Source organism: Typopeltis vanoorti, chromosome 16 (genome assembly GCF_054136105.1).
Source record: "Typopeltis vanoorti isolate ZY-2024b chromosome 16, IOZ_Tvanoo_1.0, whole genome shotgun sequence".
Lineage (NCBI taxonomy): Eukaryota > Metazoa > Arthropoda > Arachnida > Uropygi > Thelyphonidae > Typopeltis > Typopeltis vanoorti.
Genome location: NC_143564.1, coordinates 56,125,967 through 56,153,910, shown reverse-complemented (window position 1 = coordinate 56,153,910; position 27,944 = coordinate 56,125,967). Strand labels below are relative to the sequence as shown.

Sequence of the window (27,944 nt, the reverse complement as noted above, 5' to 3'; positions counted from 1 at the left end):
TAAACTGTATGACGTTAATGATGACAACCTTCATGTTAAAAGCAGAATTGTCTTTCATTGGGAGAAACCGATAAAATATGCCTGTGTGAAAATGTCCTTCCTTTACAACGTAAACAGATGACATGCCACTAACCCACAGTCATTGACACCACTGTTCAGACCTCGTTGGATTACGAACACTTATGTGCGTGGGACGCGTACGATGTTTTTCTTGTTTTATAGCGGCCAAACTGGCGACTACATACGCCACCCATAGAAAGCTCTCGACACTGGAACACATGTGCAAAGCATAGTGTGACTGCTTTAATGGATAACCAGAGATGGCTACTGGCAGTTAACATCAGTGTGTAAATCCGGATCTGCAGCATTCAGTTTACAATCTATGATTTGGGAAACCGAATCTGCACAACGTTGAAAAGTTTTGACATTTCTCGTATTTTTACAAATAAGGATGTTCTCATGCAAGCTGCATTAGAAATTAAAATAGAATAGTATAGTATACAATATGGCATTAAACTTTCTGCCAATATATCCAATAGGACTTTTTCCTTTCTTCAACTACCGCAGAAGAACATTATTCTGTTCTGGCATGTTCAGTTTAGCTGTTGTGATTTTATGCACAATAACGAGGTCAGCAGAAGCAGCGCTTCCTTCAGGTAAGAAATTTATATATTCGCAAATTTTCTCTTTTTTTTAATATTTATTTTTTTGTAATGAGAGGATGCAGTAACCTTCTAGCCTTCTTGGGATAAATTTCTCTTCTGGATAAATATCTTTTTGTAGGTGTTTCTTGCGACCATTATTTATCTCCTACTGTATTGTTCACGAAGTGGATTGAATCTTATTAACAAATCTAAGGTGATTAATTTTACCTTTCATTTTACATGTAAATGAAATAAATCATTTTGTTTAGTTGGTTTAGGACCTGAGGTCTTTGAATTTCATAAGGTAATAACAATTCACTTAATTGAATTAAGTGAATTGTTATTACCTTATGTCAGTTAATTGACTTAAGTGTAATGGCATCAGAGAAGTGATAGGAAAGATCACTCATTTCCTTGAGCAAACATAGCAAACATATCGTGAAATTTCAGTTCAATATATACATAAACCTTATTTATGCATAAATTTCCAATTTTATGTACATGTTTTAGAATTATAATGCAAAATTAAAATTTGCATTATAATTCAAAACCAGATTCGAACCTCGGGCTTTTCGAATGGAGGGCAAATGTTATAACGTCCTCGCGATTAGGCAACCATTTTGGAAACTCTTGCAAACATAAATATAAGCATCTTTGTGAATGCGTGTTAATGCTAAACCGGTTATCTTGAGTTGATGGAAGTTTCAGAATCCTTCAAATAAACTCTCGTTCGGCGAATGCTGCACAAATCGATAATCACACAACGTACCTACAGAATTCTAAATGCTTCATAGTATCCGGAATAAAACCAGGAATCATTAAATGAAAGAATAAAAAAGATCAATCATTTTTTCATAACCGAGAAAGCAAAGAATGTTTTTATTTATTTTTTTAAATTATTTTTTCATTTATCCCACGCACGAGAAATACAAGAACCTATAGCACATCAGTGCCGTGTAGATGAGGGTTGAGAAAGAAGAAAACTAACGACATTCTTCTTAAAGAGTTGTAGGTTGAAACTGTTGGGAAACACATCATGAGGAAGGCTGTTCCAAAGGACAGAAGTAGATGAATAAATGAGGAAGAGAAGCAGGTTCGATGAGGGGTTTGCATTTAAAGCTTTTTAAAATGGTGAGAGAATACAAAGATCAACTTTGGTTATCTTAGCATTGTACTACATAAAAGAAACGAACTCTACGAAAGATTATGTAAATTAAGATTTTCACTGACCTGAGAACTGTTTCAACATGCTGTTATGAAATCTCACATAACTCAGAGTAGTTATTAAAATTACATAACTTTCAAAAATATGAGTGGGATAACATGGTAATTAGAGGGTTTGTTCTATTTGGGTTTCTGATAATAATCAAAAGTTTGAAACAACTGGTTCTTATTGTGTCAGGCCAGTAAAACTCCTAATCAAAATAAAAGGTGAACATACAAGATCATGAGTAGAGTTCACATTTTTAAAGTAGTGCCATACCAAACCAAGGTTTGTAATCGAAGGTTTGTATGATATGTCGAAGATTTGCATTCTTGCTTTTTCAAAAGATCACTTTCGAAAATTTTAGAATTTCAAAAGGCAAGCATTATTTGCTTATTTGGCTACAGATATACAATGCATATTTATTTAACTCTTCGTTTATTATTTTCCGATACCAAGCTGAAGCATTTTTGGTTGTTTTCGTCAAAAGAAATATGTTTGTACTTGCAGAATTATCTTATAAGGGAAAGTTACTAACCCCAGTTGTCTAGGGGAGGGTAATCAACCTCTATCAAATTGTAAAGGTACTGTACTTATTACTAGGTAATCAGTACATTATCCCACCATCTCGCTTCCTCGATTTTTATCCATGAGTATTGTTTGTTTTGAAAATATTTTACAATGCCCATTCGACATCTTTACGCTTCACAGTCCGTACAACATTTATTCTGAGAGGATGATGCATTCTCCCTGGGCACATCAACGATGCACAGACGTACTCTGATGAGATTCTTTGGATTCGTAACAGTCACCAGAACTTCCTTTCCAATCTTCGTATATGAATTAACACTTTTGTTCGTGTGACTCCCATGTATGAACTATTGTAAACCTATAATACATTAATACTGTGGAGGAAGTTAAGGGTGATTTTTGTATTTTTTACATAATCCGGAAACCTTGTTCTAGAAACCAAGCATGGAACTTCTTCAAGCCACTTCAAAGCCTTGCAAATTTCATTATTTCCACCCTAAAGAAAATTACAAACATCCGTGCCTACTGTGGGATTCGAACCCGCAGACTTATTGTTGTAGAGCGGATGCGCTAACCGTTCGCGCATAATAACTGGTGCATCTATGGAATCCTGGAGGATAATCGTGATCCATTGAGTTCAAACTGCAAATAATTACAGAATGTTTGAATATTCTGTTTTCCCTTCCTATTTTTATCATTATTATGTTTAGAATATATATATATATATATATATATATATATATATATATATATATATATATATATATATATATATATATATATATATTTTTTTTTTTTTTTTTTTTTTTGATTTACGCTTCATATACTTGAGTATGTATCCTAATTAGATTCTCTTTCTGGGTACAAAAACGTACTTCATTAAATTTAAACAATAACTTCAAATACATTGCTCCAGAGTACATTTTAAATATTCTGCTTAGAAGTTGTTGGAAAGTCTTTTGTAGGAATTTTGAAATAATAAAGATTCATTTGTATTCAATCTTAGAGAAAAAAAATCACAAAATCGATTACTAGTATTCCCCATTTTTCCACCTTAGGAAGGTATATCGAGTGAGAAAACTAGAATAACAAGTAAATATGAAAATAGACGAGAAACAGAGCACGTCATATGCAGCGTACACAATGTACAAAGTTTGCTCTGAAATAATCAGACAAGATATCGCTCTTATTAAAATTTCTCTTTTAATAGCACAATCCAACTGACTTTACCAATTAAAATCTGTAAACCACATTATCTCGTGAACCAAAATGTTGAAATTGATCCTATTTATGATTCATTAACAGGATCAATTTCACCAACATATATTAGCAGCCATTTTATGACCAAGACTTACATAGTATCCTCTCCTTCACATTAAGACATGTGCTTTTCTTCTCTTATTTTTTCTTCTCTTGAGTATTTCGATTTTTTTCTATACGTATCCGGTCAACAAGTATGCAAACATAAATCTTAGCCATTGCAGATGGAGAATTTTACGCATACGCCACATCTTTATTAACTGTCTGCAGTTCTCCGAGAGTATAAATTCACTAGGATCTCTATCTCCCCGCACTCGGTATCAGGTTGTTCTTAGACATTTTCCAAGTGCAGGCTTTCCAAAGACTCGTTGTTCTGTGAAGTCAGATGTAGGCCAGTGGGCTGAGGTAGTTCTGGGTTATAACATGTCTCGCCACTCCCTGTGACTTGCGAGACTTTTACTAGCAGATAGGATTTCACTTCCGCACCGACAAATCTCTCTCTCTCTCTCCCTCTCCCTCCCTTTCTCTCTCGTACGTTGGCTTGTTCGTTCACTCCCAATCTTCAATTTTTATTAAAGGCCTTTATAATTAACGTGTATAATACATAATTAGCATCCAATACGTGTATACACGTATTGGATGCTAATTATGTATCAGAAGTGCATGACAGATTTTTATAACCAGTGAACATTAGTAGAAATAATCTTAAAACAGAATGATTTGTTTATCAGAATAATAAAACTATTTTGTGGCTTTTGTTGCGTTTTTTTTTTTTCTTTTAACACTTTCATTGCCAAGCTGAAAATTAGAATTTCGTGTGGTAGCCAAATTTTTTTTATTTTTTATTTTCATTTAGTTAGCGACGTCCACGCGATAACGCGTGATCGGCCGTTTGGTGAGAACTCGCATCCCGCGATATCGCGTGATTGGCAATGAACATGTTAATGTGTCCTACCTCGTGAAGAATTTACTAAAAAATGTGCAAGTTAGATGCTTACACTTGACTGCATCATAGAAAATTTCGATTCAATTAATGCTGTCGAAACATAAAATGTAGATTTTTTATATGAATAAGATAATCGCCGAAGACGATATGTTTGCTCCAGAGTGGGGGGGGGGAGGAGAAGAAGAGGTCCACTCAGTTTAAAATTCGTTAGATTTAATATTATTGTACATGATTACAAATGTACGCTACAGCAGCATTTCTCTGTGAAGGAGAGTAGATCTATTTAGAATTGGTGCCCGGGCAATTAAACACTTAAATTAAATTAAATGATGAAGTTTACAGAGTGCGCAGTTATGTGCGCAGCCATGCAGATAGCAATCTGTCTATTAGCAAATTAATAATAATAATAATAAACAAAACTTGCCCCTTTCGTCTAAAACAGGCTATCACAGACTCTAAGAGAGAAGTACATCTAGTGATGTGATTCCAAGTCAGGTCATTCCAACCAGTGGAAATGACCTGAATGTTTTAAGATTATTTCTACTAATGTTCACTGGTTATAAAAATCTGTCATGTACTTCTGATATAATGACAAGTGGAATGTCTTTGGAAAGCTATGGAAGGCATCCAGGAATATGCGAAGGACAATTTGTCGCCCTTCTATTATATAATGGCAGTGTCCATGTCACATTTTTTAAGTATGGTTTATCAATTATATTAAACTATCTCTACATTTCGGCAACCGCATACAGATGGCCTAAGGCTATGAAATCAGTGTATTATGTCTGTTAATTGTGTGTGATATACCTGTTTTATGGAATCAAAAACCTGAGTTTCCGTAAGGAAAAACCCTGCAATCTTCTTACATTAAGCCAGTCTCCTACGAAGATTGTATCAAAAACAGAAACATATGAAGTTTTTTTTTTTTTTTTTTTTTTAATATTTCAACCAGTTAACAGTTTTTCTTATTTTAACATAAAAACTCCTCTCATACACTGGGAGTTTTAGGTAGCATATTGTAACTGCAAGCGGCACAGTTTAATTGTTTTAAATATTTTTTTCTGACAGCTCCTAAATCTTTTGTTTTAATGATGCTTAAAGATAATAGGTGAAGTATTCACTTATTATAATCCGCTAATCCCCTAATGCCTTTTATTCCTCAAATGGAGTAAGAGAGGCCGTTTAGCCCTAAGTTTTTTGAAGTTTGATAGCTATCACTGATGGCTAATAGCGGAGAGTGACTACCCTTCACTGTTAGCCATCAGTGATAGCTGGGGCGAATGCCTTGAGATCACTGATCCTAGAAGAAGAGAACATCAGACAATTGCTGCCATCTATACTATATGCTTCTATATTACATATTATTGTATGAAATAGCGTGAGTTATATGATCGATTTTTCTTATTTGATAATATTCGTTCAAAGTATAGAAATATACTTTGAACGAAGGTTATTTTTTGTTCTCCAATTCTTCATTTGAACTGGAACTTTTTCAGTTCTGTACTCAGAAGCTATCAGCATAATCGAGAGGAGAAAAAAAAATCTCATGTCATAGAGAAATCAGTACTGAACTTCTCGAAAATACAAAAGATGAAGGTACTATTGTAATTTTCTATCATAAACTGGAAAAATCTTTGAATGGCTGAAGCACTCGAAGAAAACGATTTGTATTATTATTCATAAAATGGGATCCAAAGCCTACAAAAAATATAGAATAGCTTTTTCTTATATCACATGGAAAAAAATATTTTACAAAACATGAATAAAAGGTTAAAATAATTATGAAAACAGAAATTCCTGAAGAGCAGGTTTCGTAAAAGAAGAAACAAGAGATCACTTCATAATGTTTTAGCATCTGATGGAAAAATCAGGTGAATTCCATTGAACTTTTTAACCTGTGTTTTATAAATTACTCCAAAGCCTTATATAGTTGACCATAGCAAGGTCGTGGATAGTTTCGATGGAAATAGGAAGTTTATTATGCCAGATTGTCTTAGTCAAAAATCTCTGAACTACTGTTGAAGAAGGTAGAAGTTACATGGAGAGTTCTCGATTGATTGCGTACTATTGATGCCCACCTATAGAAACGAGATGGATGGATGGATGGATGCAAAGAAGTTGTAAGTCAAAGTATTGAAGTTAAATATGATTATGAAAGTATGAAGCTGAACTTAAAGCTGAATTTAAAAATTAAGACAGAAAAAAAAAGACGATGATGGCTGATACCCAATCGATTATGATTTGGAAACTGATTTTCATAAGCACTTTGATAACTCAAATTAAGGTTACCCGAGTTTGATTTCGCAATCAAACCAGTAAGTCGTGGGATCGAATCTCATGTGGTATGAATGTTTGTAAATGTCTTTAAGTGGTAAATGGAGATTCATCTCACCGGTGTGAAATCACCCGGTTGTGGCCTCATAAGGAGCGATGTTTTCTGCTTATTGGAGACTTGAAGTGGCTTGAAAAAGTTTCATTTTGGTTTTTAGGCTTTTCGATTATCCAATCCTTAGCCCTCCCCAGTACTAATGTACGATAGATTTACATCTCTTCGTAAGTAGGATTCATGTAAAAAGATGTGTAGAAAGAAAACATTGTGAAAATGCCATGACTTTCCTGCAAATGATCTTATAAGACCGAGGTGTAAGTCAAAATATCAAAAGAGATTTAGTTCAGATTTGTTTTTATTTTTACTTAACTTTTATTTTTTTATGTTGCTCCTACCCAATAAAGGTTATGTATATATATATACAAATACAAATATATATATATATATATATATATATATATATATATATATATATATATATATATATATATATATATATATATATATATATATATATATATATATATATATAAATATCAGCTAACGCCTTTTTATTCCCGTATATGGGAGTAGGCGAGGCCATTTAGCCCTATCTAACTTTTGGAGACTGAGTGGGCAGTTCAATCTCCACTGGCACCCGATCAGAGATAGATGGCCCAAGGCTATCACTAATTAAGCGGTACGCAGTGAAGAGAGACGGCTCAAATGTGCCGCCATCTCGTGGTCCCTAACCCTAACACAATATATTTAATGTCTGAAAATAATGTAGGTTCTACGGTCGATTTTCTTGAGTTTACAGAAAGACACCGGTCGAAAAAAGGCTTAGAAAAATTTCCTCTAGTCGCCGACTAGACTCGAAACCAAGTCTTTCTTCGTGCGGCCAAGCGCCGTGGTGTGCAAACGCCACGTATATATATATATATAACAAATATATATATATACAGTATATATATATATATATATATATATATATATATATATATATATATATATATATATATATATATATATATATATATATATATATAAAATAAGTTTAATGACTATTACCGAGAGAAAAGATGGCAAGATATATTTAACAAGATACTACTAGTTTACTAGTTTCGTTACAAGAACATCATCAGGTATCATACTCAAAGAAGTATATAAAAAAAACTAGAGACTTAACATTGTACTAACAGAACAAGTGAAAAACAGTAGCATGTTTGAAAAAATGCAAGTATGAGTTCCATACAAACGAATACTACGCGCTGTCGCGAGTGCGCCAGTACTGAACAGAAGCAACGTGTGCGTCCGAGAGATTGTAACTTAGGCTGTTATTGATATGAGAGGAATCTAGAGAAATTTCTCTTGATTCAACAATCTTTCTTTCCAGTTCATCGTAGCACACATGGATATTAGCAGTTTGAGTCCAGTTTACAATGTGCTGGCGGCCTTCGTCTGAGTTAGCAGAAAAGAGAACGTGGCTAGAGAGAGCGCTAGCTCTAGTCCTGTTATAGGAGATATCTCTACGGTGTTCATCCAAACGTAGAAGGATGGATTTAGCAGTCTGTCCATAATATGGCTTTCCGCAATCACATAAAATCTTGTAGACTCCTGGAAACTGAGTAGGAAGATGTTTCTGTTTATATTTGCAAAGTAATGAACGAAGTTTTGGAAGCGTAGTGTAGCACGTTTTGAAGTTAAATTTCTTGAGAATCTTTGCCAGTTTTGGTGAAAGAGAGCTGATGTAAGGTAAGGAGATGAAGGCTCTTGGGGGAGGGGGATCTTCAGCAGTAGTTGAGTGCCTGGGGGAAAGAAATTTGTCAATCTTCTTTGGAGAGAAGCCATTGTTGATAAACGTTTTTTTAAGAAAACTGAGTTCATTTATAATTTCTGTTTCTTCTGTAAGTAATGATTTGGCTCGGTGGGCTAAAGTGGAAATAATACCACATTTTTGTGGGGGATAATGATGGGAGGAAGCATGAAGGTATCTGTCAGTATGAGTAGGCTTTCTAAAAATTGAGATTTTAATGTTCTCAGCACATCTGGTAAGTTTGAGGTCTAAAAAGGGAAGACAGTCATCTGATTCCAGTTCGAGGGTGAAAGAGATTTTTTCGTGGCATTTGTTTAGGTGGTCTAAAAATAAATAGAGGTTATTGACGCCGTCTTCCCAGATGAGGAAAATATCATCAATACATCGGAACCAGATATTTTCCTCATCTGGGAAGACGGTATATATATATACATATATATATACATATATATATATATATGTATATATATATATATATGTATATATATATATATATGTATATATATATATATATATATATATATATATATATATATATATATATATATATATATATATATATATATATATATATATATATATATATATATATATATATATATATATATATATATATATATATATATATATGATACATATATGATATGATATGCGATGATATTCATCTCCCACCTAAAGACAATCACAAACATCCACGCCCACAGTGGGATTCCTGTTGGTTGGAATGCGGGTACGTTAACCACTCGGCCAACCAGGCCGGCGATTTAGAATGACAAAGGAAATATAATGCTCTTGTGATGTAGTGTTAATAAAAAAAAGATGATGAGAATACCTCCCTCCCCCCTTTATTTTCTAATCGCATCAAGTATTACTTTATTCAAAGATAAAGTATGTATACAGACTGATCCTATGCAGATAACCTTTGTCCACCTTAAGTACTTATTACATGTACCATAGAACTGTGTATTTCAAATTGTAGCTATCTACAAGAGCTTCCTAAATTTCTCCGGTTTCACACAGAAGAGAGACATTTGGTTGATTAATGAACGCCTTTCCCCATTTTGGTTTTACTCTCCATCATGCAAACTTTCACTTTGTACAACGTGAAATGTCTTTTCTAAAAATATTTCCATAGCTACTGTTTATTAGAATTCCCTCCCTAAACACATGCCGCGACCAGCTGTTACCATTCCATTCACAGCCAATCCAAGATAGCAATTTTTCCTTTGTCTGTTATGAGAAAGCAAAAACTCCTTATCTCCTCTCTCTCGATAGTGCCAGCTTACTTGAATATCTTCCTGAAGGGTCATAACTCTCCCAAACTTTGCGTCATCTGCGAACAACTGATGTTTCTCATTAAACTATAATAAGTGTCATCAATATATTAGCTAAATAGCAGCAGTCCTATGGTACCCGACTCGTCGCTCTTCACCAAGACACTGCCTCCCATTCGCAGTCAGCAGTCATTTATATGTATCACTCAACCAGTTTCCTGTCCAAGCCATTAATCTGATATCCATCCTCATTCTTCTTTATTTTCATATTAACAGTTTTTTTAAGCTGCTGTCTCTAATCTCAAACATTCAAAATTTTCTAAAATATGCTTCTGGATATATTCTCTTCTTCCTATCACAGGTTATACCATTTTCTATATTTTAGACTTCTACCCAGAATGACATGATTTAACGATAATTTCTGAGTATTAATTATGCTTTGGTTGGATAGTAACCTTGCAGAAGGAGGGTATCCCATTTTTAGGTGTATCATGAAAGCTGCTTCTACTTTCAGATTCCTTTGTTTGGCATCCTCTAAATCAGATACTTTAAGAAACGCACCTAGAGAACTTCATACTCTAAATTTTTATACCTGCGATTTTTTCTTCTTTTTTTCCCTTTCTTTTTATTGTGCGCATGCACACAGTAAAGTCTATTTGTTGCGATGAAAAGCAGTTTCTGGAAAAGAAGAAAAAATCTTATGTCTATGAGATCGGTTAACTCGCCTTCAGTTGAAAAAAAGACATTTTATTTTTATATTAATTTTTTACGACAGTGAAGAGGTTCTAACGTAAGTCTTTGCCATCCACAAAGATACATGCCGATCTTTCAATTACATTATGGAGGAACTAGTCATAACGTTTCTAAACCAGGCGAGCGCCAGAGCACAATGTGACATGAATTCGTGGCATGGTGATAGGATGCAGTCATGTAGCCGATGGGAATGTGTGTGTGTGTGTGTGTGTGTGTGTGTGTGTGTGTGTGTGTGTGTGTGTGTGTGTGTGTGTGTGTGTGTAGAGTGAGGAATCTGCAGATGTTTTCAAATAGAGCTGTGATCATTCAACTATGCTGTTCCTAGTGTTCATTCATTGTCAAGTAGTCTGCTCTATTTCTTCCTCTTCCTTTTCTTATAATGGATTCAGGCCAAGTGGAGTGTTACTTCATGCCCTCATTTTCTTGGTCTTCCAATCATTTCGGTCTTCTTGGTCTTCCAAACTGTTTTCCATTCAGTTTAGGTGGTACCCTTTTTTTTTTTTAATCTTAACTAGAAATTTACTGGTTTTATATTTAAGAATTGAGGAACTAGTTATTTGTTTTTTGGTCCTACAGGGCACACCACCTTTTTCTAAGGACTCCAGTTATTTTTTTAATAGTACTTTTATTATTTTCATAAAGTAAGGATGCATAAGTCTGAACATTATACAATTAATTCTTGTATGCTTTTATACTAAGTATGGTGTATTATTTCATAGGCGATTTGTTTTAACAAAATTCGAAATTTGAATATATTTTTCATGCTCATATAATAGAACAAATCATAGGTATTTGAAGAGATATACTTGCTTTTATATTTTATTATATAATAAAATATCAAATAACTGAGTATCAAGGAAATTATTTTTTGACATTGATATCCTTTATGTGTGTGCGTGTGCGTGCGTGCGTGCGTGCGTGTGTGTGTGTGTGTGTGTGTGTGTGTGTGTGTGTGTGTGTGTGTGTGTGTGTGTGTGTGTGTGTGTGTGAGAGAGAGAGAGAGAGAGAGAGAGAGAGAGAGAGAGAGAGAGAGAGAGAGAGAGAGAGAAATGTGTGTGCGTCGTGTTTTTCCACTCTATTTCTCGCCAAATGGATTAAAATCAGCATCGGACAGCTGCAGAACCAGAACCTTCAACACTCTTTTGGACATTCTGATTAAATATATTAAATTAAATAAGTAAGGCATGTGTAGCTCAGTGGAAGTGACGCTTGCATCCTCTACGCTAGATCGCCAGAAGATAGACTTCAGTTCAACTCTAGTCGCTGACTGGACGAACTTTTTTCTAAGCCTATTTTCGGCCGGTTCCCGAGTTAGTCGATCTTTGTCATGGGCAAGCGGGTTTTCCGTCCCGTGAATTCAAGAAAATCGACCGTAGAACCCACATTATTTTCAGTCAGTAACATATCCTATTATGTACCAAGAGATGGCAGTACTTGCTTACCCGTCTCTTCATCGTTTGCCGCTTATAATTATTGATAGTCATGGGCTAGCCATCTCTGATTGGCTACCTGTGGAGACTGAACTGCCCACTCAGTTTCAAAAAGCTAGAAAGGGTTAAAAGGGTCAAAAAGTCTTGCCTACTTCCTATAAGCGAATAAACAGCATTAGCTGATTATTATTATATCAAATGAAAATCATATTTATTCACTAAAACAAAAAGCATTTCTTAGACTAATATATGAGTAACCACTTTTTTTTAGGAACATCTCCCCCATATTCCTAAATGAAAAAGTGTTCCTAATAAAGTAGCCACTCAGTATACTTAAATGATTACCTTAAAAAGTAGGCAATAATACTTAGAGAACCGAATTTATGACCTTAGTTTCCAGTATTTTTCTTTTAAACCTGGATTTCAATTAGTTTTACATTTTCGAATGGAATGCTTTTTAAGTACAAACATCGAGACTATTCTGATTTTTTGGTATTGTAACTCTCGTTATAAAATCATCCCATTTCGCACAACATCTCATAGTCTCTTTCGAGAGAAAAGCTTCCGCAATAAAAATCATAGAGGAAACTTGATTTCAAACTAAAACTCATCTTTAAAACTTTAATAACAGGGAGTACGTGTTGAAGCGCTAATGGGTATATAATTAACAATTCTCGTGGTCATTTAAAAAATAACGAAATTGTCCTCGATGACCTACTTTTTGAACACGTAATTGAGGTCGCAAAAGTTTTTAAGATGGCAAGGAAACAAACATTTAGTAAGCTGTGAAATCATTTTTATAGCTATTCTAAACACAAGGTCAACATACTTTTGAGTTATAATATGACAACTCCATAAAATGTGATATAATACAGGAAGATAAGAATAAATTTGGTCTTAAGTGGCGTGAGTGTTGTAGAGACGTTTAATTGCATGTTAGTTAGGGTAAAAGAAAAAAGAAAGAAAGAATTTTAAATAATACATTCTACAGATAAAGAATTTTCTTTGTACCAGTTCAAAGCACCAGGAAGCTGGAAATAAACGATATTAGAATAAGCATTTGACCTGCTCCTCGGCATCTCCTCAGTGGGCAGAAGAGGACGATGCAACATTTGCCTTTCGGTTGGAAAGTGACCTTGGTTGGAAAGTGACCCTCCTGAAAATTCAGGATTTCATCGCAAGACAGACAAGGTCAGAGAAGAATGCATAATATAAGTCTCAAGGCCTCAATCGCCTCGAACGTATTTCCGCCCAATCCGAATACCAACATGTTACCACCCACCACCCACGACACCTTAAAGTGGTTATTTTAAATTTCAGACATACTCCTTTGTATGTTTAAAATATCTCAAGCATTTATTATTACTTTTTTTTTTTTTTTTGAAACCAAAATAATAGCATTATTAATAAATAAATTGTTAGGAACACCTGTGATCAATTAAAAATCGTACTAAAATTATATCAGAAAATTATACGGAAATAGTTTGAATTTCCTCTAGGATGCGAAGATTCCCTAAAGATGTTCACAAATTCATTTGGATAGAATACAAAAGAAATAAGAAAAAATTCTTGACAATGTTATTGTTAGTGGTGATATCTTCATGCTGGTTTAGGATACAAGAGTTTACAGGGGACTTGAAACAGGAAGCGATCATAATTTAATTTTAAGCAGGATAAAAATGAATTTCATACTGAAAAGAAAAATATGTACAAAAGTTTTAAAAATAATCAAAATTGACAACTTGTAGAAGTGAAAAACGTAGACTTAAATATACAAATATTATTCATTAAAAATCGCAACAAAAACCAAATCTTTGAAGGAAGTGTGAATTGATTCATCCGGGGAGGTATGTGGTGAATTTTGGTAAGGATAGAAAAATCAGTACTTCATGGTAGTTAAGCAGTCAGTCCTAGAAAAGAAGGAAGCTTGTCGTGTCACCATGTGACGCGTAGGGAATACAAAGAAATATACAATAAAGCAAAGCATACAAAGCAACGTGTAAAAAAAAAGTACCTAAACAAAAGTCATAAGAAGACTGCTATGAATAGAGAAGATCAATATCAGAAAGGTGCAAAATGTTCTGGTGGATAGTGAAAAATTTTCGAAATGGAGGAAAGAGTACCATGAAAGGAATCAGAGATGATAAAGCTAATATAAAGCTACAGTAGAAGTGTGAAGTAATTACTTTGAAAGATGGTTAAATGAATCAAAAAAGTAACGGAATGACAGTAGAAAACACTCAAGAGGAATGTACAAAGGAGTATATATCAATAGTTGAGGTAGAAAATGTAATAAAAAAAAACTTGAAATATGGAAAGAGAAGTAGATGATATTCAATGAAAAATGCTTAAACATGGAAGTATAAAAATTTTATAGTGTCTGCGCTGCATAATACAGAAGATCGAGTCAAGGTCGAGTTTATAGTAAAAGATTTTAGGCGGATGTCTGGAACAGTGTGTTCTGAAGTCGATTTTCTTGAGTTTAAAGGACGAAAAGTTCGGGTTTCCGTAAGAAAAAAAAACCGCTTGCCGTGCCGAAAATCAAGGCTTAGATAAAGTTCCTTTAGTCAACAATTACAATCGAACCTAGGTAATTCTTCGGGCGCCCTAGCGCAAAGGATGCAAACCTGACTTCTACTGAATGCAATACGCCAGGTAGGCTGGCAAATGTTTATTTTACTTTATTATTATTATTATTGTTCGTTAGTAAATTAAGTTTTTTAATATGCCCATCACCGAGAATTCCTGTTCACAGAACAACACCTGTGATCAATTAAGAATTTCATTATAAATAATAAAATAAATCCTTATTTATTTATATAAAATTTCTGAAAATGTATTTTAAATATAAAAATAATAGAATCAACTCAGAAATACATTAGCAGATTTTATGGATTATTAAAATATTTCAAACGGGTTTTCATCGGAGAGTATGTTAGCAAAACTCCAAGTTGCATAAAACCAATTTCAGGATCTCATTAAGACTAACCGCGCGGTTAGCCTAGTGGCTATGCGCTTCGCAACCATATGCCTGGGGAAGGAGTGTCCTAGGTTCGATTCCCGTCGACGTGAGGAGCTTAAGGATCTTCCTCAGCCATAGCCAAGTTAGCCGGACTAGGGCGTGGACAGCAGGGTTTTTTCCACCAATTTATCTCGGGTTTTTCAACTCGCAAGCAGGCAAACCGGCCCCGTAAACACACACGGCTCTACAGTCATAAATACTTAACCCCTCATGAGGGGTTAAGTATCAAATCGCCCCAAATAAGCTCAAATCGCCCCAGCAGGGACGGGGGAGAAATAGGGAGGAAACTCCATACAAATAAATAAATAAATAAATAAAGACTATTGGTTGCGGACCACTGTGATAGACAAAGTGCAACGACAAAATAAGAAAACAGTTGTTATACATACGCATTTATTTATTAATATAGTGTTGGATCACCATTTGTCTTCAATACAGCCTGACTTCTCGGAATGGACTAAAGTTTTGAATAGTTTCTGGTGAAATTTGTACCATTCTCCTTGAAGAACATCTTCAAGCTGTTTTAAAAATGTTGGAGGTGGGAATCTGTTTCTTATTCTACTCTCCGAAACTGACCCGAATGGTTCAATAGTGTTAAAGTCTGATGATTGTGCTGGCCACGACAAATGTTGAGGTTAACCCTCATGCTTTTCAAACCACGACTATACAGTCCAAGCTGTGCGAATAGGACATTGTCGTCTTGTAATATCAGATTATTGTTTGGAAATAACGTTTTAATCATGGGATGCACTTGATTACCCAAAATGTCAAAATAATCATTGCAGTAATTTTGCCATGAAGAATAATCATGGGACCAACAGAATACCACGATATTGCTATAGAACCACCCCCCGTGCTTACTGTTGAAACCGCGCTTTCCGAATTGAAGGCTTCCTTGGGTGTTCTCTAAATGTAAACTCATTCTGATGTAGGAAACAGCGTGAAGGTCGACTCACCTGCCGATATCAAATGTTTTCAGTTTTCAAATGATCAGATTTCACGGTCGTGACACCATCGTTTACGCATCTGAGCAATCTTTTCAGTAATCAGGGTTAGCAATTGCAGTTCTACCGTGAATATTGGATTTAGGAAGCTCAAGTAGGACAGATTTTGTGGAAATGCGTTCTACAAGATGAATATTCAATTCTTATGTTATTTGTCTGCAGTGATTCTGTGATTTTTTCGAAACAATCATCAATGTCCGACGATCTCTTTCTGTCTTTTTTTTTTTTTTTTTGATTTTCGCCACTGTTTCCTCTTCGATGATGTCTTGCCATGATCTTATCAACATAACCTTAGAAACGGTCGATCTCTATACACGTAATAATGTGGCAGTTTTTATCACTGATGCTCCAACTAAATGCGCACCAACGATTTGTCCGACTTATCACTCAGTACAATCACTAATGCACTTACATGAGAACTACACAGTGTAAACAAAACATAACAGGAACATTCAATGTTTTTTTGCCAACACAAGCAAATTCTATTCCTAAATATCTTAGTGTTTCCATTATTTTATCCAACCCTTTTCTCTTATGAGTCCTTTCCCTAACATGGATTCATATATCATATAATGGTAATAAAAACAACAACAACGAAAAAAAAAAATAATAAAATAAATAATAAAAATAAAAAACTGCTAACCCTTTTAGCGGATTTTTTGCCTTAGCGGAATTATAATGCTAAGCAATTACTAAAATTAATAATCGGAGTTTTTTAGTTAATTAAGATATAAAAATAATGACTAACCCTTATGAGTTTCTTTTTTTCGATTAAATACATTATAAATATAAAAAAGAGAGACAATGCTGTAAAATGTAAAGTAAAATTGAATATAACAGACCTGTTACGTATTTGTTTGACTGATCCACATTTGACAGAACACACGCAATTTACAGACAAAAATTACTAGTTGTGGTGGTGTTGGAGGTGGGCGGTAGATGGCGTTGATTCGTAGTAGAGGTAAGGTGTAGAGACAGTTGAAGATGTCCTCCCGCGATGAGTCTTCGGACTCCTTGGAGGTATCAGGAATAATAATAATAATAATAATAATCCATGATACGAGAATAGATTTTTTAATACAGCTTGATAATGCTTATCAAGCTGTAATATCAAGTGCCGGCGTCTCCTGACCAAACGAGTGAATGCGTGTGCGATATACTTCTTTTTCATTCAAATTTATGTTACTTTATACAGCATTTTTTTTTTTTTTTGCTATATTTTTATATCGTATTTAACTAAAAAAAAAGGAGATTGTTAATTTATTTGAGCGAAAGTGATTCTTTAAAATGACGTACCAAGAAGAAATACAGGCATAAACAGTGGTTTTCGAACTTTATGCAGCAGCGCTATCTATATTTTCTATATTATGAAGGTAAAATTGTTTATATCATAAATGTAATATTTACTGCTGTATTTCATTATAAAGATTTACCTAAATTTAATAAGATAATATATTTTAAAACATATGCCATATAAATAATGCTAGGGTGTACACTATGCGATTTTTCGTGCAATTTAAATATGCATAGCGCATAAAATATATTGTCGAAACGTAGCATATGCGGCAGTGCACCTGTTCCTAATTGAAGTGGAAGTTATGAGATATTCGTACGAATAACCTCCTTACCGACAGTATACAATGTATGTATGAAAATTCTCAAATATGTAGCCAGGTTTAATTTTATTTTAGTATCGAGTAGACTCATTATAGAAACTTATTCCAAATATACGCCTTAGTTTGCTGAATTCAAATATACGCCTTAGTTTCTGAATTCAAATATACGCCTTAGTTTCTGAATTCAAATATAAAAATAAAAGGAAAATTAAACCTGGTGTTATTTTTATAGAATAATATATGCGAGCTCAACCGTTTGTACTTAATAACTCAACTCAATTTTGTTAGCAGCAATAGATCTAGATTACTAATTATCTTCCTTAATTAATAGGTCAGTATCTCCTGACTCCACTTAACCAGCTCTCCAGGGGCAAATGAAAACTGATACTCGGTATGTCTGTCACGTGTATCGGTTACTGTGTGAAGAGAGATAGAGCGAAAGAAAATTATTAAGTAGTAACTGGGTCACTGCCATGCAGTTAGTTCATTAATCACAAGCACCCCCGTGATCAATTTCCTGTTTTTAAGAGTGGAAAATATTCACATTAAAAAAAAAGAAAAAAAAAACTATCCTGTCTTTCTTTACGTATTTGACCCAATTTCCTGTTACGCTCAAGTAACTTAGCTTTCTCTAAACCTAATTTCAAGTAATCATAACGCAATTAAACCTACCATAGCCTGCCATGTCTATAAATCTGTCTATTCTCTGGGGAATTTGTTTGTTTTTTAAGGGATGGAAAGACACGTGAGAGTAAAAACTGCCGCATTGTCAGAAATCGCAAGTTGGTTGAAAAGCGTGTGGTTTTAGCGCACTTGGAGAAAATTCGAATCCGCTAGCGAATACGCCTTGGACTGTTCGCTACCGGAACAGCCCGAACATAGCACTAATACTAATTTTAAAAAAATAATTAATAAATAAAAATTTTCGAATTATTATTACATTTGATAGAGAGGTTTCACCGCTTGTTGCTAGTAACAGCTACGAATCTGAAAAACTAGTAAAAAAAGTAACTCAATCTGGTACATATTTAGTTCTCAATTTGAAGAAAGAAAGAAAAAAAATTTTGCATTATATTTCTGCAACGTACAAGTTCTCTGCATTTTTATGACCTAGACTAATCAGATGAAATATAATAAAAAGTGATACAAGTATATACCGATGTATTTCTGCTTTGTCACACCTGTTTGAATATATAGTGATAAAAAGGTGTTGCTTAATAGGATTCTTGTATAATGATATCGTGTACTCTCACAACTATTGAACTCGGAGTCGTTTTTGGCATAAGAACTCTAGACATAAATTTGTTTTGCCCAATTTTGCTATGAAAATGGTCCAAGAGAAATTATACAGTAATCGTACATACCCAATTTCATTAAATTCCTTTGAGTCAGAAGGAACTGTTATTATCATTTATCATTATGAATCGTTTTGCACATAAAAACGTCTAATTATATAAAAAAGTATTATAATTTAAAATCATTTTGACAGTATAAACTGACTTATAATGAAAAAAACTTTGTTAAATAATGAAAAAATTAGGATTGATTTAACAACGAAAACAGCTTGTCTGATGGATATTAAACTTCAATATTTCCTTATAACAGTTCGCAGACAATATAGCTCGAAATTATTCAGAGTACATATATAACCCTGTGAAAATTGCATTTGTTTCCAGAGCTCTAGGCTATCCAAAGATGATCATTATAGATTAAATTCTAGTTGCAGACTACTACTAAGCATACAAAGTTAAACAACCGAGTTTTCTTTGGCAAACTCGGGTTTTTGAACTCTCCAGCTCAAAAATTCTGAAAAGGAATATATAATAGTTAAGAATTTTTAGCCGGATAACTGCCACAATAATAAATGCGCGCTCACACACACACACACACACACACACACACACACACACACACACACACACACACACACACACACACACACACACACACACACACACACACACACACACACACACACACACACACACACACACACACACACACACACACACACACACACACACACACACACACACACACACACACACACACACACACACACACAAGCAAGTGAGACTACGTAGCTCGTTTTGTATTGATTATGGCTTTTTGGTTATATGTTCTTGGTTTGAATTCGGTGGAGAATGCGAAGAACTTATTACGTTCATAATTACTATTTCTATGAGCACTCTTGATAGTTTGTGTAGCTCAGTGGAAGTAGCTTTTGCATCTTTGTGAATAGACCGCTCGAAGAATGACTTAGGTTCGATTCTAGTCGCTGACTAGAGGAACATTACTGGTTCCAGAGTTAGTCGATTTCTGGCACGGGCAAGCGAGTTTTTTCTATCGGAAACTCGGGATTTTTGTCCCATAAAATCAAGAAAAAAGAACGTAGAACTCACACTATTTCATACAATAACATATCGTGTTAGGATTAGGAAAGAAGAGATGTCAACACTTGTCAATCGTCTCTTCATCGGATGCTGGCTTATAATTAGTGATGGTCTTGGGCCGGCTATATCTGATTGTCTACTGGTGGAGATTGAACTGAACTCACTCCCCAGTCTCCAAAAGATAGACAGGGCTAAAAAGGCCTCTCTTACTCCCTATAAGGCAAGGGTGCACATCATAAATGCTGCGATGGGCCAAATCAGGTATTTATTACACTTACGCGGCAGTATTTATTAAAACTTGAATTTTTCGGGAAAAATAAAACGAATACAAAGTTTAATATATATATGTCTATTGAAAAGAGCATTTTAAGGTGATACCTTTTTTTTTTTTGAATCAACAATTTTTCAGATTAATATTTACAAGTATTATTACAAAATATCTGTAATATTGATAGGTAACTGCTTTAGCTAATGATAGGATACTTTCTATTAGACTTAAGGCTCAGCCAACCAATGTATCAATCGTAGTAGGTTATGCACCCCACACGGATAGGCCTGAAGAAGAAGAAGAAGAAAGTGAGGAATTCTATGAAAACTGACAGACTGTTTTGGACTGCCTACAAAGGAGAGACATACTTTACATCTTAGGAGACTTAAATGCAAAAGTGGGAAAGAGTATGAGAGTTAGACCGGAGTGTGACATGTTTGGTCTGGGCGAACGTAACACCCGTGGTGAAAGATTGTTGAAATTTACCCATGCTAACATATTAGTTATTACCAATACCTGCTTCCAGAAACACCCACGACGGACCTATACTTGGATATCTAACATTGATAAGTGAAGGCACCAGATTGATTAGATTCTGGCTCTCCAGCGGTGAAGACAAGCATCTCTGATGTACATACTTGTCCTGAAGCAGATTGTGGTACAGGCCATCAGCTAGTAAGAGCCAAATTAAGACTAAGACACCGAAATCTTCCAAGTAAGGCATATTCCACTAGATTAGATGTTAGAGTAATTCCTAGTGACTCCCTAAGCTTTCATCTCAGTATGGTGTCAATGATTGTTGACTTGGGATGGTCGAATTTGTCAACAGTTTGCCGAACCGATAGGCCTGCAACATTTCCTATTACAATGCCTCTTTCAAACTCTGTCAGTTCCCTTCTCGTAGCCGTTTCACCCAGACACAGTTGTACTGTGGGAACATTATATTCCTCCAATTTATTCCGGTTATAAACACGTGATTCGTTACATGGGATGCACTTTACCCATGGGGTGTCGTCTCCCTTATTACACTGCTTTCCAAGCAGTATAATAAGGAAGATAGTAGTTCTTGTTGGTGTTAAAGTGATCTAAACAAGATTGCTGTCATCTCACGTCCTCATCTAAAATATCAAAGGTTATTGTAAGATAATATCGCAAAACATTTACTAATAACACGTAACAGGTTTATTGCCATTATTATTATTATTTGATACCTCCAGGGAGTCCAAAGACTCATCGAGGGAGAGTGTGCCGACAGCATCGAATGATTGTCTCCTTCCAACTACTAACCGCGCTCAAACTTACTTAACTGAGCCATTAGTAGCAAAGGCTCTACCAATCGACCAACCTTTGCCGGCATTCAATTATTACATATTAAATTTATTTTCTTCAGTATTTTTAGTATTATGTAGTTGTCAGTGACTGGAGAACTCCCCCCCCCCCCATTCCCGAGATATCTCGGAACGGTGGATTAAGCATAATAGTTATTATGTCAGCATTTAAAACTTCTGCAGCGATGCCGTCATGTCCTGCAGCTTTCCCACTTTTCATTTCTTTAATATATATTTTACCTTCAATTTAGACTGTTGGCTGGTATCAATTTTTTACTCTTCTACTCCGTATTTTCCTTTTTTCTACTCTTTATTTCAATTTGTATTTTATCGGTAGTACTGTTATTAAAGCTTTAACTGAAGTGTAATTTTTACCATTTCTAATTGCTCTCTGTCGAGACTAGAATTTTTCCATTTAGATCTTACACTGGGACAATTCTTATGCACAACTTCTCCAGAAAGATTTTTTTTTAAAACGAGAGCCTGTGTAGCTCAGTGGATGTGGCGGTTGTACACCACGGCGCTTGGCCGCACGAAGGAAGACTTGATTTCGAGTCTAGTCGGCGACTAGAGGAAATTTTTCTAAGCCTTTTTTTTGACAGGTTCCCGAGTTAGTCGATCTCTGCCAAGGACAAGCGGTTTTTTTCTACCGGAAACTCGGGTTTTTCGTCCCGTAAACTCAAGAAAATCGACCGTAGAACCCACATTATTTCAGACGTTAAAAATACGAATGTTAGGGTTAAGGACCACGAGATGGCGGCACTTGTTGAGCCTTCACTCTTCACTGCGTGCCGCTTAATTAGTGATAGCCTTGGGCCAACTATTTCTGATTGGGTACCAATGGAGATTGAACTGTCCACCCAGTCTCCAAAAAGCCAGATAGGGCTAAAAACGACCTCGCCTACTCCCTATATATACGGGAATAAAAAGGCGTTAGCTGATTTTTTAAAAATATTTTTATGTATAACTCTATACTATTATACTTCTCTGATGCTTGTTATGCCATCGACTCCAATTATTGAAACCATTGGCAATTATCTTTTCTAGTATATTTTTTAACTTTTTTTTAATTTCAAATATATTTACATTCATTTTTTTTCTGAGAGGAGCTTTCTTGCACGTGATTTCAGCTTAATATTTTTATGTTCATATTCATTTTCATGAAAAAATTGCAATGATGTGATCTAATATCAACACTTCTCTTATTTCGGATATCTAGAAACATTTTCCTACACTCTATGCTGACGTAAATGTAATCTATTTGATCCTGAGTTGTGCTATTCAGTGACACAGAAATAAGTTACTCAAGTTACTTCATATTCGTATATATATATATATAAAATATATTTTTTAACTTAGGGATATTGTATATTAGGATAACCAAGTAATTATATATATATATATATATTTTTTTTTTTTTTTTGCTGGAAGACTGTGCCACGTATTACCAAACACGTAGTTCACCAATTACACTTGTCTCTCCCAAATAACAATTATCCATTATATTTGTCAGCCTCTCATTATTTTTATCAGATTTTTATTATAAAGTTGCCGATGAGAAGTATACTTTTTAATTTAATTTGCTAAATATGAACTCGTGTAAAATATCGACACAGAAATAGTTTATACTGAAACACACGCACGAGTATTTTGAAGAAAGTCATCAAATCCATTAGTGGACGGGAAAGTTTTGTGGTCCTGGTGATCAGCTTAGTAGGTGATATGAAAATCCTCTGCTAAATTAAAAAATAGTAACTTTAATTGTATTCATTAATTTATTTGAGTAATATATCATCATTTATAAATATAAATAAATAGCATTAAAATTTTCTGCCACCAGATTTTGTATTGCTTATTATTTGAAAATGTTCAGACTGATAATGGTAACCTCCAGGTACTTCTAGCTGTCTATCTGATTATTGGAAGCCATTATTAAAACTTACAAAATTTTCACAGTTTCTAGAAACATTGTACAATCTTGAAACAACGTTGTATCTAGTATCCATTTTGCCTATGTAATTATTGGCAGCCTTATTACAATTCCCCTGTAACAGTTGCTTCACCAAATGACACAAATGTCTTGAAGTGAATCGGTCTTTTAGTTCAGTTCATATAATAAAGATTCTTTTCTTTTCTTTTTCTTTCTTCTTTCTTTTTAAAATATAACCTGGAAGCCTTACGCTGAAAGATCGTAAACTTACTACAGCAAGTTAGTGCTGTGAATTAGGTAAAATGGGGAATCCTGCTGTATAGATCAAATTTAACACTTTTTCAAGCCACTTCAAACCTCCAGTAAGCAGGATGCTGTCTCATACTAAACAACGAAAATAATTTGCCTCATAAAGGATTAATAAACATTCATTCCACAGTAGGATTCGAACCGTTACTTTTTATTATATACTGTAAAGCAGAAATGCTGACCAAGAAAACAGGCCAGGAAGATTTTTTTTTTTTTGTATGTCTAATTTATAAATTTGCTCTAATGGAAAAATTTGCAACCTCCAGCAACATTTGAAAGACCTAGATTTAACGATTTGTCCATTTATAAGTTTTCTCATTTTATCCGATTTCTGGTTTATATCACAACCATTTTTGTAAACTATTATTCTTCTCTCTTTTTGTTTCTTTATTTGTCAATGTCGATTATTTTTTCGAAACGGTTCCGATCGATAACGACATGGAAAAAGTGTCACTAAGGGTATTGTTGTTTTCTAAATATCATTTTAAAAATCAAGCTAAATATTTTCGAAGTTTTCTGAAATATTTTGCTGCAGCTCTTAAGCAAACTGCAGGCGGAAAATAGTCAAGCATATTTGTTAATAGAACAGCCCATCTATTCTAACCTATAGGCTAAATTTAGTTCTAATTAAAATGAAATTTTGTTTTGCAAATTATATTAAAAGTATTGAAATGACATACCTAGATGTTATTTTACGAAGTGTGGATGACATGATGTTTGCTTCCGTACTTGAATGAGCCGAAGAATATGTGCCAGGAGCCACAAAACCATGAATGGAACTAATAGCGGGAGATAATGAATAAATTAAATAATGGATTTTAAAAGATCGAGAATTAAATATTTTTAAATTAAAATTTCATATATTATTCAAAAACATATAAAATATTTTAAAGAAGTTTTAAGAATTTTAAAAATATCATATAACTAAAAATATAGTTAACTTTTTTAAAATTCAAAACTGCGTTCACTGAACGCAATCAATATCCCAGGGGAGAGCTCAAAAGCATTGTACCCTAAGTATAAGTCAAACTGCATGCGTTATCATGCGTCATACTTGCAGCATTGCTTGAGCAACGAAAAAATGTATTTTGGTACATGCAAGGTTAGCTACTATTCTCAGATATTTCAAGTAAATGAAATAGACTATGTTGACAAACGTATGTGGACACCTTACATATCATGCAAATTTTGGATCCTACCACATGCAAATATTCAGGGAGTATCTGCATAAGTCTGGTAATAAAAGGTGGGATGTGATGTATGTTTGCACTGTATTCGATGCCAAGACGTTCAGCTGAACTGATAGACTTCCAACGTGGGATGGTAGATGGGTGTCACATCAGTGGTCTTTCCGTCAATGACATTGCTACCGTCTCAGTATACCGAAATCCACCGTTGCTTATGCCCTTTATAGATGAAAAGTTCAGGTGCTACCACAGCAGGAAAACGCCCTGCGAAGCCACCAGGGCGTTTTCATGCTTTAACACTCACTAAACGAGATCGAGGAACTCTCTTTCTCGGAATTTTCGAGCATCCCGCACTTCATCAGCGGTGGACCTCGCAGTCAACCTGGTTTGACTGCACATCATCCCCCCCTCTCAACGCCAAACAACATTTGAACTGGTATAGTTCGCACCGTTCCTAGACCGCAGATGATTGGGTTCTGTGGAGCGACGAATCATGCTTCCAAATATTTCACTCTGATGGTCATGTTTGGATCCTGAGATTACCCGGGGAACGGTGCGGGCAGAAATGCATCATTGTAACTGTCAAGCTTTAGTGGAGGCTCGGTAATGTTATGGGGGGGGGTGTTTCAGTTGGTTGGGGACTGTTCCATTGGTGGACATGCTTAAATCCATGACATCTGATGGCTACCTGGACAACTTCATGCTACCAACGCTGTGGGATTCTTCGACAGTAGCCCTTTCACGTTTCAGCACGACAATGATCCATGGAGCATTGTCATGCTGAAACGTGAAATGTTGGGCTTCCCAGCTCAGAGTCCAGACCTCAACCCATCGAACATGTTTGGGACGAATTAGAACGCTGAATTCGCTCCAGACTGTAGCGGCCGCCATTAGCATCAGCAATAGGGTAGCTTTGCGCGAGGAATGGCAAACGGAATACTCCCCGGAATTCACGAATTGCTTTAGTGTGGACTACTTAAAAGAGTAATAAAAGACGAGAGTAATAAATAAAACAGTAACGAATAAATAAGAGATTAATAAATGGACTAATAAAAGGCGAATATATAAACGATTGAGTGGCACCTATGTCTTTTAAGTAGTCCACACACTAAGACAACTCGTGAATGCCGGGGAGTGTATTCCTGTAAGCTCTCAGGTCAACTTATCTTACGAAACTTTCATAGTTTCTACATTATTTCAAAGTCATTTCGACTTTGAAATAATATTAGTTAGATAGACTAAAAGAGTACTAACTACTCCCATTCGAAAAAATAAATAAATTAGGGGATTTATTAATTTATTATCCTTTTAGGCGCGCCTGTAAACGCTCCTAAAATATTTCTTTCAATTACTTAAAATAGAATTTCGAAGAAAAAAAGGGTTGGAGGGAAATGGATGTGCAACCTTATTAAGAAAGAGATCGATCAGAAGAAGACGATGTCGAAGGAATATTATAAGAATAAGAGTGAGAGAATTTAAGAAATACAAGTATATAACGCACAGGCCAGAAAAATTGGGATTATTTTAAGGAAAGCTAAATTGGAGTATGCAAAAAAAAAAAAAAAAAAAAAACTGGCTCTGCAGGCTAGAGGCAACGAAAAAGAATTTTATCGTTATGCTGCATGTAAAAGGAAAAAAAATGAATGTGGAAGAATAGCTTTAGTGAATGCAGATGGTACCCTTGTGTCAGAAGCAGATGACATTGTCGATTTTTCAAGTGAACACTCATTATGAGTATTCTAAAGTTCGTACAAATATCTAGGATAAACCATTACAAATCACCATAAACTTGATATAAATTTCCCCTAGAATAACAACAGGATGGAATGTTTTTAATCATTATAGACATGTATGTAAAGGCAATTTACCAAACTGCTTAAAAGGAAAGATTTTAGATTTCAGAATTTCCTACCTATGATAGCGAATTCTGGAGCCTCACCAAAAAAACACGGAAAGAGCTATTTTGTGAATAACAAGATTAGATGTAAAGAATAATAATCGGATAAGAAAGCAAGGTAATGGACGTTGCATCAATAATAAAAGACAACACATGGCACTGGGAAGGACATGTGATGAAAATATCTGTCAATAGATGGACAAAGATAACAACCGAATAAACACCAAGAACTAGTTATCGGAAATCATGCTGACCAGCGTTAAATGGGATAATGAGATAAAAATATGTGATGCGCATTTATGGTAGAGAGATCCGCGAGATCAGACAAAATAGAAGAAACGTTCCTCCAGCAGTAGATTAAAAAATATATCAGTTGTTGATGATCATGGTAGAAGTGTATAAACTTCTGAAAGAGTATTATAAGATACTAGTTGATGAAATTTTCCGTTCTTTAGAAGGTTTATGTTTAAGTAAGTGAGTTTTTATGTTTAAGTAAGCGGTGTTAGCGATGCACAGCCTTCCTCAATGAGTTCTTAACTTCTGTGAGGTTTCTCTTGAGTGTATATACAGGAACTATAATATCCTTTTAACTCCTAACTACCCTTGCTCCATGTAATGACTTCTTAACTTCTCTGAGGTTTCTCTTGAGTGTATATACCGGAACTATAATATCCTTTTAACCCACAACTCCCATTGCTCCATGTAATGACTGTATCATTCAGTTTTCATATCTGAGAATGTTATTAACAAATTTCCATGCAGCGTGTGCATAGATCAGTATTTTTTTTTTGTATTATTTAGAAAGAACCTGATCATTTCTTGTC

At 34.7% G+C, this 27,944-nt stretch overlaps 1 protein-coding gene across 1 annotated transcript in view; it reads left to right on the top strand.

Annotated features, from left to right (window-relative positions):
• Positions 1-505: 505 nt before the first annotated feature.
• LOC150098033 (uncharacterized) overlaps positions 506-27,944 on the top strand; it is a 58,384-nt gene continuing 30,945 nt past the window's right edge. Inside the window, exon 1 of the mRNA XM_090406663.1 lies at positions 506-656. Coding sequence (XP_090262789.1) covers positions 506-656 — 151 coding nt within the window. The remainder of the gene's footprint in view (positions 657-27,944) is intronic.